Below are 14,762 nucleotides of genomic sequence, written 5' to 3'. Positions count from 1 at the left end.
TCAGCCCCATGCCGCAGGTAGGTGCAGTTACTGCACAGCTGCACGCTCCAACATGTCCCATTTCTACTGCACCACCGTGAAATGCCTCCCCAGAATCACTGTGCATAGGCATGCCAAGCCCCTTCTGGGCACTGACGGCACGGGGCCCTGCAGGATCACGCGACAATACCTGACTGCGTAGGTCATTCTGTCTGGCCTCATGCACCTCATCATACACAGCTTCTGCAGAGCTGATTTATTCTTCCATTCCTTCGGGAACACTTCCTTCTCTGGCGCCTCCGACTCAACAAATTTTTTCCATCGCTTTGCTGAACCTTCAATGTCACTGTCTAAATTCTTGAACTCATCCATATCTGAGAGGACCTTCAAATACATGAGAAAAGGACCAGCTGCTTATGTGTTCTAGTGTCTCCTCCTGCTCTGTGACCCAGTGGGATTGACTTGCTGGAGACATTGTGGCTTTTCACAGGTGTGGCTGACAGCAGACTCAAGTGCTGAGTGTTTCGTACAAACTGTTGCCAGTTACATGCATGGGCGCCAACTTATATGGGCTTGTGGGGCTAAAGCCCCAGGAATATTCATAATCAGGGGCTCTGCTCCACCAATCTTTGGAGCTAGGTTTCTCCCCTGCTTGGAGCGCAGGGGAGTGAGAGGGCTCTGGGCTGCCCGCAGCAGCGGGGCGCCCAGAGCCCTTTAAATCCCAGTCATGGCTGGGAATCAGAGGGCTCTCGGCTGCCCACAGTGGCAGGGAGCCCAGAGCCCTTTAAATCTCAGCCGCGGCCGGGAGTCAGAGGGCTCTGGGCTGCCCGGAGCGGCGGGGAGCCCAGAGCCCTTTAAATCTCAGCCGTGGCTGGGAATCAGAGGGCTCTGGGCTGCCCGCTGTGGCGGGAGCCCAGAGCCCTTTAAATCCCAGCCGCGGCCAGGAGTCAGAGGGCTCTGCGCTGCCTGCAACCGCGGGGAGCCCAGAGCCCTTTAAATCCCAGCAGCAGCCGAGAGTCAGAGGGTTCTGCGCTGCCGGCAGGGGCAGAGAGCCCAGAGCCCTTTGAATCCCCGCAGCTGCCAGCAGCTCAGAGCCCTTTGAATCCCAGCCCCTGGCCGCTGATTGCCCCCTCCCCAGAGCCCTGCCCCAACTGCCTCCCAGGACCCCCACCTCCTATCTAAGCACCACTGGTACTTGTCCCCGGATTATCCCCTCCCGAGACAACTGCCCCTTGGGACCCCAGCCCCTGTTTAAGCCTCCCTTCTCCTTGTCTCCAACTGCCCCCTCCTGAGACCCCACCCAACTTCTCCCCAGGACCCCACCCCCTACCTGTCTGCTGATAAACCCCCTGGACTCCCATGCCTATCCAATTGCTGCCTGTCCCCTGACTGCCCCTCCGAACCTCTGCCCCTTCCAACCCCCCCTTCTCCTTGTCCCTTGACTGCCCCCCGGAACCCCCTACCCCATCTCCAACCCCAAAACCGCTTACTGTGCCACTCAGGGCTTGGCTACACTTACAAGTTGCAGCGCTGGTGGAGGCTTTCCAGCGCTGCAATTACACCCCGTCCACACTTGCAGGGCACAACCAGCGCTGCAACTCCCTGGTTGCAGCGCTGGCTGAAAACCCATCCCGGTTGGGGTATAAGGAGTGCAGCGCTGGTGATCCAGCGCTGCTTAGCAGGTGTGGACACTCACCAGCGCTTTAATTGTCCTCCAGGGAATAAGGAGTTATCCCAGAATTCCTGTTCAGCCACTCTGCTCATCAGTTTGCACTCTACTGCTCTTGCCTCAGGTGACCCGCCCTTTAAATGCCCCGGGAATTTTAAAAATCTCCTTCCTGTTTGCTGCAGCCAGGTGTGGAGTGCAATCAGTTAATCTTCACAGGTGACCATGCCTCCATGCGGCAAACGAGCCCCAGCATGGAGCACTGGCGAATTGCAGGATCTCATTACTGTTTGGGGGGAGGAAGCTGTGCAGTCCCAGCTGCGCTCCAGCCGTAGGAATTACGATATCTTTGAGCAGGTATCAAGGTCCTTGCTGGATAGGGGCCATGATCGGGACGCACTACAATGCAGGGTGAAAGTTAAAGAGCTGCAGAGTGCCTATTACAAAGCCCGCGAGGGGAATCGCCGATCCGGAGCTGCCCCCACGACCTGCCGTTTTTACAGGGAGATGGACGCGATACTTGGGGGTGACCCCACTGCCAATCCCAGGACAACGATGGACACTTCTGAGCTGGCTGGGGGACAGGAGGAGGAGGAGGCGGAGGCGGAGGCAGAGGCGGCGGGAGGGGGGAGGAAAACGCGAGTGAAGCTACTGGGATGGGGGAAGACACCCCAGAGTGGGCATGCAGCCAGGAGCTCTTCTCAAGCCAGGAGGAAAGTACCCAATTGCAGCAGCCAGCAGTTGCAGAAGGACAAGCAGAGTAGCGGGTTACCGGTAAGCGGCTTTTATTTTCTGGGTGGAAATGTTTCTGGAGAGGAAGGGGGGTTATGGCTGCATGCATGCCAGCCTAGATGTGGAATAGCCCATTGATGTGGTCTATCACGTCGCGGTAATCGGCCTCGGTAATCTCCTCAAAAGTTTCAGCCAGAGCGTGGGCAATGTGCCTTCGCAGGTTTATAGGGAGAGCCACTGTGTTCCTTGTCCCAGTCACGCTGACGCGTCCGCGCCACTGTGCCGCGAGGGGTGGGGGGACCATTTCTGAACACAGGCAAGCCGCATAGGGGCCAGGGCGGAATCCACATTGCTGTAAAAGAGCCTCCCACTGTTCCCTAGTGACTCGCAGCAGGGAGACATCTTCCAGGATTAACTCCTGTGAAAAATGTTGGGAGACTCTTTAGTGAAGAGATAGGGAGATAGTGAAGATCACCCCTGCAGCTGCATCTTCACTCAACCCCTCTATCACTCCAGATTACCCGAAGCAACCAGCTCCCCTCTATCAATCAAGCCCCACTTCTCCCTCTATAATCACCCCTCACTCACCATTTCGTGGCTTCTGTCGTGTTATGCGTGTGGTAAAAGAATGCTAAAGTGAGAACTCCCTCAGTGTAACAATTCATGTCTGGAGATAGTGAATACAATGCTGCCCCTGTTAAATGTTGTCATTTCTGGGTTTCTACAGTGACCTTGACTACTGGACTGAGCAGATGTTCCACAGCACAGAGGCTGCACAATTTGAGAAAAAATCCCCGAAAGAGCAAAGAGGACATGCTGAAAACTGTTCTTCATCACTCTGCTAGAGAGAGTAAAAAATTGAAGGAGTGGAGAGAAAAGGAAAGCAAGATCCGCCAGAGGGAAAGCAGGAACCGGCAGAGAAATGCAGTGGCCAAAAGGAAAAGCACAGAGCAGCTTCTAAGCATCCTGTCGCGCCAAGCGGACTCTATCGAGTCACTCGTTGCCATGCAAGCAGAGCACTACCGTGCTACTCCCCCCCCCCCGTCCCAAAGCTTTTTGCCTTGTGCCCCAATGTCAGCTCAATCCACCTTTCCCCAGCATTCAGGTTCTTACCACCACCAGCTGCCTCCAACACCTGTACGTTCACCAACCAGCCCTGATACCTACCACCCTTACCCTCTGCACTCAACCCCCATCACCATGCAGTATATGCACCCTGAAGTGCAGGATTCATTAAACAGCACTCCAGACAGGGCATATGCAAACTTGTGACTGTACAGTTCACCAACCCACACCCCTGCCCTCTTGTGTTCATGAAATGTTGTGTGTCTGTCTGTCAAGGAAGTTTTTTCTTTTCAATAAAACAATTCTTGGCTTTGAAAACAGTCTTTATTATAGCAGATAGTGAAAGATACCTTAGCCCAGTAAAGAAAGAGGCACTGCAAATCATTTTAGGGGTAATAGAATAACAGTGTAAACAGTGCAATTCACTCCCATGCAAGGCAGCAAACATTACTGTTGGCTTTCAGCCTCAAATTCTTCCCTCAAGGCATCCCTAATCCTTGTAGCCCTGTGCTGGGCCTCTCTATTAGCCCTGCTCTCTGGCTGTGCATATTCAGCCTCCAGGACTTGAACCTCGGTGGTCCATGCCTGACTGAATGTTTCACCCTTCCCTTCACAAATATTATGGAGGGTACAGCAAGCGGATATAACCGCGGGGATGCTGCTTTCCCCCAAGTCTAGCTTCCCATACAGAGATCTCCAGCGAGCTTTTAAACGGCCAAAAGCACACTCCACAGTCATTCGGCACCGGCTCAGCCTGTAGTTGAACCGGTCCTTGCTCCTGTCAAGCTTCCCTGTATAGGGTTTCATGAGCCAAGGCAGTAACGGGTAAGCGGGGTCTCCAAGGATCACAATGGGCATTTCGACGTCCCCTACTGTGATCTTCCTGTCTGGGAAAAAAGTCCCTGCCTGCATCTTCCTGAACAGGCCACTGTTCCGAAAGATGCGTGCATCATGCACCTTTCCAGGCCAGCCTGTGTAAATGTCAATGAAACGCCCGCGGTGATCCACAAGCGCCTGGAGAACCATAGAGAAATACCCCTTACGATTAACGTACTCTGATGCCAGGTGGGGGGGGCCAGAATAGGAATATGCGTCCCATCTATCGCCCCTCCACAGTTAGGAAAACCCATTTGTGCAAAGCCATCCACAATGTCCTGCACGCTCCCCAGAGTCACGGTCTTTCTTAGCAGGATGCGATTAATTGCCTTGCAAACTTGCATCAAAACGATTCCAACGGTCGACTTTCCCCCTCCAAACTGGTTCCCGACCGACCGGTAGCTGTCTGGAGTTGCCAGCTTCCAGATTGCAATAGCCACCCGCTTTTCCACCGTCAGGGCAGCTCTCAATCTTGTGTCCTTGCGCCGCAGAGTAGGGGCGAGCTCAGCACACAGTCCCATGAAAGTGGCTTTTCTCATACGAAAGTTCTGCAGCCACTGCTCGTCATCCCAGACTTCCATGACGATGTGATCCCACCAGTCAGTGCTTGTTTCCCGAGCCCAAAAGCGGCGTTCAACGGTGCTGAGCATTTCCGTGAATGCCACAAGCACTTTAGTGTCACACGCGGCAGGAGAATCGATATCGATATCGTCAGACTCCTCACTGTCACTTTGGAGCTGAAGGAATAGCTCGACTGCCAAACGTGTTGTGCTGGCGACACTCATCAGCACAGTCCTCAGCAGCTCGGGCTCCATTTGCCACAGAAATCGCGATTCACACAGAGAGTAAAACAGAAAGACACTCACAATGGCGCCAAACGTTGCCGGAAAGAGTGAATGCTGGGATGTGAAGCGATGCACCACGGGGCGTTGGCACACAGGAAGCGGAATGACCCGCACACTTCCTTCCCCTTCCCACAATACTCAGCGCCAAAATGGGACGAGGTGCTCTGTGGGATAGCTGCCCACAATGCACCTCTCAATACAGCGCTGGAAAGTGCTGCAAGTGTGGCCACACTGCAGCGCTGGTAGCTGTCAGTGTGGCCACACTCCAGCGCTGGCCCTACACAGCTGCATGACCAGCGCTGTAACTCCCAGCGCTGCAACTTGTAAGTGTAGCCAAACCCTTAGACCAGCGTGTCTGGCTCCGTGCAGCTCCAGACAGTTGCTGCCATGCTCCCCCATGGAGCCCACAGCCCTCTCCCACCCCCAGCACCTGCGTTCCAGATTTGAACACCTCAAAATTCAGGAGTGCTCAAGCTCAGTTTGGGCAGCTTTTACTTCATTTCTCCCAAATCAAATATACTGATCCACTGTAACTTGCTGTAGAAAAAGTAGGATAAAATTGAGCAAGAAATGCTTATTAGGACTGGAATTGCTATTTTCAACAGCCATTGCCTTTTTGTTTGTTTGAAAGGAAGACAGTGATATTGCATTGGCAAATTCCCCATAAAAAGAAAGCGTGGAACAAAAGAATAATAAAGGCACCTCAACTTTTCCTCATTTATGGAGGACAGTCTTATAATATGCATCCAGATATCCTCCAGTCACACAAGCTGAAAATTGTTCCACTTTACTGCAGCTCTGTAACCATATGGGAACCAATCCTGTCTGTGTTTTGTGCACATCCAAAATTCCTGCTGAATGACCCGCCCTGGGAGCGAGTTACCAGTGACCCAGGGCTGGGGCAGCAGGAGGTGTGGGGGGGAGCCCAGGGCTGGGGCAGCAGGAGGTGTGGGGAGGGCACTGGTGGGGAGGAAAGGGGGAAGCCTAGCGCTGGGGTGGCAGGGGTGTGGGGGGGTGGGGGGGTGGGGGGAGAGCCCAGGACTGGGGCAGCAGGAGGGTACGGGGGGAGCCCAGGGCTGGGAAGGGGGGCAGCCAAATTTTTTTTTGCTTGGGGCAGCAAAAAACCTAGAGCCGGCCCTGCCCGGAGCTTCCCTGCCTGAACGTAAAGAGCGCGCAGCGCGCGTCTCTCTCCCTTGCTGCTGCTGCTGCTGCCACCTAAGGGCTACAGCATAAGAGCAGTGCAAGCTGCTGGTGCTGTAGCACCTCAGGAGCGGGAGGGGAGTGGAGGGGGCCGTGCCGTGCCCCCTCACCATAATACCATCTAGGTTGTAATTAATTTTGACTGAGTTGACCAGGACAATATCCCTAAAACCTGCAGACTTGTGGCTGCTGCTCTGTGACTTTTAAAGCAGATGAAGCCACTTTTGATTACAGCTTAAAACAAAATGATGCGGGTGAGAGGAGGAGGTGATTGATTGGTTTCACATAGGACCTGGAGTAAAATTGCTATAAAGGATTGTCTGAAACTGGTGTACAGACAAACTAGTGTGTGGCAAAGTCTTAAAATGACTGAGAATTGAAATATTTCATTGTAATGTGCTCTTAAATTAATCAGATTGCATCGACAAGTGGGAACTATTTTTATACAGCGATGGTACAATGTATATTGACGCAGGCAAGTGCTGCTTCTGACTTTCCACTTTCAATTGACCCTTGTAATCTTGTGGCACTGACGCGTTGTAGCTTCATTTTATATCGGCTTACGGGGGGGGGGGGGGGGACACCACCATTTTGGGCCCCACCAAAAATTATACAAACCTGCCGCCTATGGTTACATGCTCTAGCCCAACACCTGGTAGCCTTTTATTTTTATTTCAAGTTAATTTAAGTGATGTAGTGTAAAATCACTGGCTACAGCTTTCTGTGGCATCAGGCCTAGGCTGTGAGCTTTCAGTATAAAAATACTCAAATACTCTGTTGAACACTGACATAATCAAGATATTTGCTGCCATCTGAGAAAATGAGGGTAAGATGTGGTTAGCATTGGATTCCTGTTGTGGGGGTTTGGGGTTCTTGTGGAGCAGGTGGAGATTTTGTGATGCACTCAAAATATGCTAACAATTTAGGCTGTGCAATTATGCAAGAAATGAGAGGCACATGAAGGGTCTGCTGTGATAATGGTGCTCCATGTTCACCTTCCCTCCAGCCAGAAACCATGTTTGGAGACAGGCTAATAGTGGCATGTACAGGAGAAACTTAAGAGGTAGACATGTCTGAAGCACAGAAGAGAGGTGTCTAAGCTACAGACATGGCACAGTTGGTGGTGCTGGCCCAGCCAGGGAGGCAGTGTAGCCACAAGAAAGGGAAGGATTATATTTGTGTTGAAAGTATCATTTTAAAATTCTCAACATCACGATCGGTATTTTTTAACACTGTCGTTCTCCCTCTAGATCTTATTCCATTTGCTGACTCTGCCTTGCCTTATTCTCTAGGAGTGAAACTGTGGCTCTCCCCAGCACATGCCCACTGAAGCCAATGGGAGGTCCCAGTCTGGAGCACATACAGTGCAGTGAAGAGCTGCCACATGGCTATGTGTATCTACTGGGCAACAGGCGTAACTCAGGTGCCAGTCAAACAAACATGAACAATGTTGATTTTTAACACTGATACTTTCACAAACAAAAGGGACGTCCCCGGGCGATGCTCTGGAGCTGCTCCCCACAAAGCCAGTCAGGACTTTGGGGAGCCTCCTCTCCCTTGGAGCAGACTGTCTCCAGGGCAAGAAGCTCACACGGCTCCAGACTGAAACCCCCTAGAGCCCCTCCTTTCTGGCCTTTGTCTCTTTCCCGGGCCAGGAGGTCACCTGATCTCTTTGTTCTCCCACACCTTTAGCACCCCTTGCAGGGGGGAAGGGCCCGGGCCATTAGTTGCCATGGAGACAGTGTGTTGGCCAGAAACTGAGGCACTCACACAGTATTCAGAGGAAACATTAAGAACAGCCCCACTTCCTCACAGCCGCTGCCCGGCAACACCTCAAAGCCTGGCTTCTTAGCTTTAAAACGATACCAACTCGAAGATGCCTTCCCAAGTGATGCTGGGTTACACAGTGCTGCATAAGTGACTGCTTCCCATGCTACCTTCTGCTATGGTGGCTACTTTGGTGATTAGCTGATTATTTGATTAGGGGTTTTCTAATCAACATTATTTTTAGATAAATATTCCAATAACGTGCTTGTTCCACAGTAGCATTTTTAAGAGCTACAACCCCCAAGGGTGTTAGTTTAACCAATAATCTCCAGCATTATTAAACTTATCCTGTCTCCTGTTTCAATCTGCATATTAGTGGCCTCACAATAATGTGGCCTGGTTTACTGACTTCCACGGTGCAGTGTCTTAGGCTATTCTGTGTAGTGTTTACAACAGAAGAATTTGTACAAAATGTTACATTCTTCAGACACACCTTAATTCCTCCCCATCCTTGAGATTGTAAGAAATCCACAGGGGACGTCAGTCCAGCCTTGAATGGAAAGCGCAAAAGAAAGTCCAGTTCAACTGGGTTCACTTCTTTCTTCATTAATAAGACCTGACGAGAAAGCAGAGATTACAATGCTATGTGAGGCCTCTTGCCCAAGGTTACATTTCTGAGCAGCATGAGTTGTTAGCAGAATTGCTGTGTGTCACACGCTCTGTGTTCACACATGCTGGGAAACTGGACATTGCAGAAGTGGTGCAGATGCATGGGCTCCCGGAGGAAATGGGGTGGACCCCTCAGGCTCTGGCAGTGGAATGCTCTGGGGGCAGTGCCACGTTTACTGCATTTCTACAGAGCCTCACACAATGGGGCAGGGACCTGGCTGGCCTCTCAGCGCGATACCACTGTAAATGTTAAAGGCATAACAGCAGCAGCACTGGAGAAGGCTGCTGACCTGCCAAGACAAGCCCACTGGGACCAATGATGGGGCCATGATGAAGGGAGGAACCCTTGTGGCTTTGTCTGCACTAGCATTCCATTTGGATCATTACTGCCGGGCTGGATCGGTCACCTTCCTGCTTCTCCCCCCCTTTCTACCCAGTGCAGCCATAAGGGTCACCCCTTTCCTGCTGCTCTGACCATGACAGCCCCTTCCCGCCTGCCCCTGTCTCCTCCTCTTCGCTTCACCCTCACGCACACTTGGAGCAGCCCGCCAAGCACCTCTCCCCACCTCCAACTCGCTTCTACCAGGAACAATGACATTTAATCATAGACTATCACAATTGCTACCTTGTGTTCTCCCAGAGCATCTCAACGCCGCCCCGCCCCACGTGTGCGGGCCCAATCCTGCCAGCAGGGCTCAGCACTCACTTACCCAACTAGCTCTCTGGAAAGCAATGGGATACTCCACTGTTGAGCATTGGGGTGAAACCCTGGCCCCATTGACATCAGTAGGCATCTTGCCATTCTCTTCAGTGGGACCAGAGCGCCACACAAGGGCTTGATGCAGGAATCACGGAGTGAGATTCTGTGCTACGCAAGTGGCTCGAGCATAACGGTCCAGTCTGCTCTCACCAGGTGTTGGCAGAACTGGGCCCCGGGGTTCAATGCAGCTGAGCACATTCTCAGGCATCCTAGTGAATACAGGTGTTGGGGCCTGAACCAAAGTCCCCTGAAGTCTGGGGGAATCTTCCATTGATGTCAATGGATTTTGGCTCAAACTTTAGGATGTAAATTCTTTGAGTGAGAGCTGACTGACTGAGCCATGATTGTAAAGCAGGGTGTATTTACACACCATCCAGAAGATAATTATTAAAGCTACGATTTTGGCATGGAGCTCAGCGTGCTCATGGCAATCGGAATGCTAATAAAGTCTGTGACCCTTGCAATGATGGCTCCTGTGGGCCTGGCTTCTGCTCTGGGCCTCGTGGTCAGAGTGCCACTGGAGTTTGGTATCTCCACCCTTCCATAGCTGGAGATGGAGGGGCAAATGGGCCAGACTTGATTGGAGTGGTGACCTGACACATGGGGTCGCAACGTCCAGCCCTGCGGGACAGGAACTGCCAGGGCAGGTGGGCTCACACTCCAAAACCCCTCCCCACAGGCTATGACACTTCCTTGACTATGAGTTTTTTCCCTGCAGCTCTGACGTAAAAGTTTGCATGACAAAATCATAATAATAATAATTAAGGCTAATATGGGGGACACATGCTTTGCCCCAGAAATAAGAGACCACCATGTATTACATATCTGAAAAGTTGTATTAGCTACTAATTTTAACTGGAGTCCAGTGTGTTTCTCCGTATTACCTGAAAGGCAACTTGGGCCATGAAAATGAGTTTGTCTCTCTCAAAGAGTCCCCGTGCAGTGTATACGAAGACCGAGTAGGTGATCTCATCTGTTAGGTTTATCACCCGTTGCTTCACGTCTTCAGCTGGAAGAGTTCGCTGGATGGCCTTCTCAAAGACTACATTGAATGCCTAGCCAGAAACGGTTAGAAATGGATGACTCGATTGTTGTTTTCAATAAAATACTCAGAAATGTAGCAACAATGACCCTTGTGAATGCTTTGAAAATCTATTCAGTTACATATAACTGTCTGCCCCATATTTGTTAGTTACCTTTAATGAGAACTGGTAGATGGGGTCAATTTTGTTGAGGTCATTCAGTATAAAGTACAACAAGGATGCCCTTTCTGCAGCTGGCCTGTAGTTTTCTCTAGCTTCATTAATTTTAATTTCTGTAATTTTAGCTTCTCGCACCTTAAAAACAAACATAATGTTACTACAGCAGCTTTGCATGTCCTGGAAAACAACATGTCTCCCAGTCCTCTCCCCTGCTTTGACAGAGTTGGACACCAAATTCATTTTCTAAAAGAAACTCTACTAGTTCCACAGTGTAACCCGTGGGGCAGCTTTCTTACTTTTTCCTCAATTTCTATGGCTGTTTGCTTTGTTGTCTCTAGATTCTCCACCAATGCGGTGTCGCCCAGGAAGTTTCCTGATGCAGCAGAGAGGCGGGCAAGCAAAGAGTCCTCCAGCTCTTTCAATAAAATCTTAAATTCATTTTGACTTTTTGTGAGATTTGCCTACAGCATCAATGCACAAAAGAGGAAAATTAGTTAGCAAGGGATTTACAACTAAAACTTTCATAGCATCAGTTTGGAGTGATTTAAACTAGGTACCCTTGACAGGCACAATAGAATAATGCATCAATTAGCAGGTGCTAGTGTTGGTTTTATGTTCTTTTGCATATCGATTTAGTTCCTAATGTTATGGGCTGTATAAGTCACTGAAGAAATGACTGAATGTATTCTCTGTTTACAATGTTCCTGTAGTCATGTTGGTCCTAGGCTAGGAAAAGATAAAAGATATTACCTCACCTACCATTTCTCTCAGAGTGTTCGCTACGTTTTTGTTTAAAATAGATTAGCTGGGCCTGCTAACCACACCATGACATGAGAATACCACTGCAACGCTATCATAACTGGGTGCAATGCAGGGGAGAGGCAGGCCCTTCAGACTGAAATCACAACGTTCTGACACATCCTAGAGAACCAGACAGGGCAATGACTCTCCTGTCCCGTTATGGCGGGGTTGCAACTCCAGAATGATATAGTTAGTTTAATGCATTGAAATAAAAATGATTGTACCCCGCCATCTAGTGTGGCTTGCTGAGGTTGAATGGACCTGATGCTGCTTCCTTTTTTCCAAAGGGGGCAGAGTTAGTAGATATAATTTGTAGTAGATCATGTGTTGTCTATTGATCACTGTTACATGTGTTGTACATGTGACCTACACCAATATTTATAATTTAAGGAGAAAATCTATCAGACCATTATCACTTTTATTGGCACTGGAGATTTCCTGGAGAAAGTACCCAGCATAGATGACAGTGAGTCCTAATTAGGGCTCAGTCAGTTTTCTGTAAACAGTGTAGGTCTGGCTGGACTAGCAGGTGTGTTTTGCTATTTGTAAGTAAAGCTACAGCAGGCTCTACCATGCTACCTTCTCTCCAGTAATAGCATCGATACCTTCAGTTGCTCTAGATCTGGCCTCTCTTTTGCAACCACTGCTGCCAACAGCTGATCCTCCAGTCCATCTCTGGTTACCAGGAAGTTAATTAAAGTGCACTGAGCCTGCATCTCTGGCTTGTAATGGGGGTTAAAGTATTTGGTGTGCAGAATCAGACGGAAGTCTGGATGGTACTCCACTTCTTTATCGCCTATCTTAATGTATCTGTTTAATTAAACAAAAAAGTGACTTTTGGTAAGTGCTAAACCATTTGGCATTAAACAAACCAACACAGACACTATCCCTCCTACCAATGCCCTAACTGCTCGTTATGAGAGATTCGTTACTTTGAGCCCCACTTTACTGGGGCATATACAAATACAGAGCTCTGCAACAGAGCATGGACTGGGATTGTCTCGGGAGCTGGAGGCAGTTAGGTGCCCAGCTCCCGTTGGACTGCAGCGAGGTTTGAGCATTTAACTCCCTGAGACGCCTTTGCAAATGCCAGCCTGACAGTCTCCATTCCGACACAGCACAGCAAAGAGAGGGCCAGGGTACAATAAACCCATCAAGCAGTGACTCAGTCAGGCTCTGACAGGTCAGTGGGGAAATTCCTGCAGATGTCAATGGGTTTTGGACCAGGGGCTAAGGCAGCCCCTTAGTCGATCATTATTAACATCCTCAGCCCTGTCACACAGCAGGAGGGAGTGTTCAGAGCGCTTTGAATGGAGAGCTGGAAAGGCCTGGAGAAGGGACTTGAGATGGGCACAGAAGCAGGAGTGGGAGAAGGGACCACGGGGTGAGGGCACTCGGCGTAGTTCCCAAGGAAAGCCCCGCTGCGGGGTGTGGACCTGCATCTGCCACTTAGTGTAAAACAAAAACAATCTTCCTGTTTCTTTCACATTATTGTGCAGCCCAAGCACCTGTGAAGACTTCTGCTCTAAAATCGTTAACCAAACGTGACTCAGTGGCCCAGAAAATTAGCCTTTGTGGTAAAACACAGTAAGAGGGACAGTGAAAATGCCCCCAAGGAAAGGGTTGTTAAAAAGGGAGGGAGAGTCACATCTCTGCCCAGAAAGGTCTGGTCCCAAATCTGCCTGCACATTTCAGTGGGTTGAAAATGAACTGCTCAGAGCAGAGGATTTTCAAAGAGGCTGGCAAGCCATCTGTCTTGGATGGTTTAGATACAGCAAATGCTACATCTTGGCAGGGAATCACACTCAATGACCCTTGCGGTCCTTTCCAACCCTTTGATTCTGTGACAGAAGCTCCGATTCCTTTGTCAAGAGGAGTAAGGATACACTTACTTTCCCTTTTTGATGGTGTTCCTGCCTAGCAAAGGGTCCAGCACAGGCTCCACTGACTCGCCGATGTTCTCGATGATCAGGGGGTGTCCCTCTGATATAGCTTGCTCAATGATATCCAGATAGCTGCAGCACATTGGAGAAGAGCCTTAGCCATGCAAACATTGCCCCCAGAAAGCTCTATGCGAAGTGGGCGGAGCACCAGCACCCTCCAGACCCTCACACACCATGGTGGCTTGCCAAGGTAATCCTGGTTCTCTGCAGAGCTTTACAGAGCTACGCGTGCTGAAGAAGCCCAAGACCTTGTTCAAATAGAGGATCCAAAGGGGCCCATCACCTATCTGCAGACTCAGGATCCAATGAATAAGTCAGACTACATTGACCAGGGAGCCCAGCACTGTCAGATGCACAGGGGCTGACAAAGGACTGAGCATCTCAGATCTGAGCAGCCCCTTATCTCTGGCCCATGTGACCCAAGGCGGCTGTCTGCCAGCCAGCCAGGCTCACAGCCGGCAGTCTGAGTGCACTGGAGACCTGGGTTTCCTTACACTTCTTTCTCTTGCTATCCAGAGTGTCCCAAGTGCTCTGAGGACCTGACCTCTTGACACACAGGCTAATGGGCCAAACACCCCCCTCCCTCCTGCAGGATGGGAGAAGATCTACGGCGAGACTCATCCTGGAGCAGCGAGAAGACTGGGTTCCACATCTGCTCAGGAAGTGAGGGTGGGGTGGCAAGGGTACCCTTGGTTCTGGAATGGTGGAACAGCAGAGCGTACGCCCCCACGTGCTCTACGTGAGGCTCTGCAGAGGACATGGCATGAAGGACAGTAATTGATACATAAAACAAGCACTGAAGAGTCTCCAGAATAAACCCAGTCGGGTGTCTCCTTGCACAAATAACGTCACAGGAGAGGGTTCTGCTGGACCTGACGCTGCCTGCTTGGTCTCGTCGTTAAGGCATGTCTTTCTGGCAGTGGAACTCTGCAGAGTATTGTGAGGGCAAATTATCAGACAGCTGTGTAAAGAACCAACGTGCCCAAACAAACCTTCTCTGTCCCAGTCTGATTGATTTCAGCTCTTCCCCATATTTGTTTTTAATCCATTTGACCCCTTGTAATTGGGCATCCACAATGAGAGGCCAGCGCTCCGTGTTGCACAGAATCGTGGCGTTTTCTGTAGACATGCGGTCACTGGGCAGCCCTTGGTTATTCCAGGTAGCGATATCCGCATCATCAGTCAGAAGGCTCAAAGGATCCAACCCTGGTGTAACAGGAATTGGCACCTGCAACACAAAAGGTATCTCTGAAGCAC

General features: G+C 50.4%; 1 protein-coding gene across 7 annotated transcripts in view; it reads right to left on the bottom strand.

Annotated features, from left to right (window-relative positions):
• Positions 1 to 14,762, bottom strand: part of DNAH17 (dynein axonemal heavy chain 17) — a 104,968-nt gene that overhangs the window by 14,106 nt on the left and 76,100 nt on the right. For all 7 annotated transcript variants that reach the window (XM_044982049.1, XM_044982048.1, XM_044982043.1 and 4 more), the window contains 8 exons: positions 14,498 to 14,733; positions 13,455 to 13,577; positions 12,168 to 12,372; positions 11,058 to 11,222; positions 10,756 to 10,896; positions 10,444 to 10,614; positions 8,624 to 8,746; positions 170 to 363 (listed from right to left, as the gene is read on the bottom strand). In XM_044982049.1, coding sequence (XP_044837984.1) covers positions 170 to 363; positions 8,624 to 8,746; positions 10,444 to 10,614; positions 10,756 to 10,896; positions 11,058 to 11,222; positions 12,168 to 12,372; positions 13,455 to 13,577; positions 14,498 to 14,733 — 1,358 coding nt within the window. The remainder of the gene's footprint in view (positions 1 to 169; positions 364 to 8,623; positions 8,747 to 10,443; positions 10,615 to 10,755; positions 10,897 to 11,057; positions 11,223 to 12,167; positions 12,373 to 13,454; positions 13,578 to 14,497; positions 14,734 to 14,762) is intronic.

The sequence above is a fragment of the Mauremys mutica genome, chromosome 12, assembly GCF_020497125.1.
Source record: "Mauremys mutica isolate MM-2020 ecotype Southern chromosome 12, ASM2049712v1, whole genome shotgun sequence".
Lineage (NCBI taxonomy): Eukaryota > Metazoa > Chordata > Testudines > Geoemydidae > Mauremys > Mauremys mutica.
This window is presented reverse-complemented; position numbering and strand designations above follow the sequence as displayed.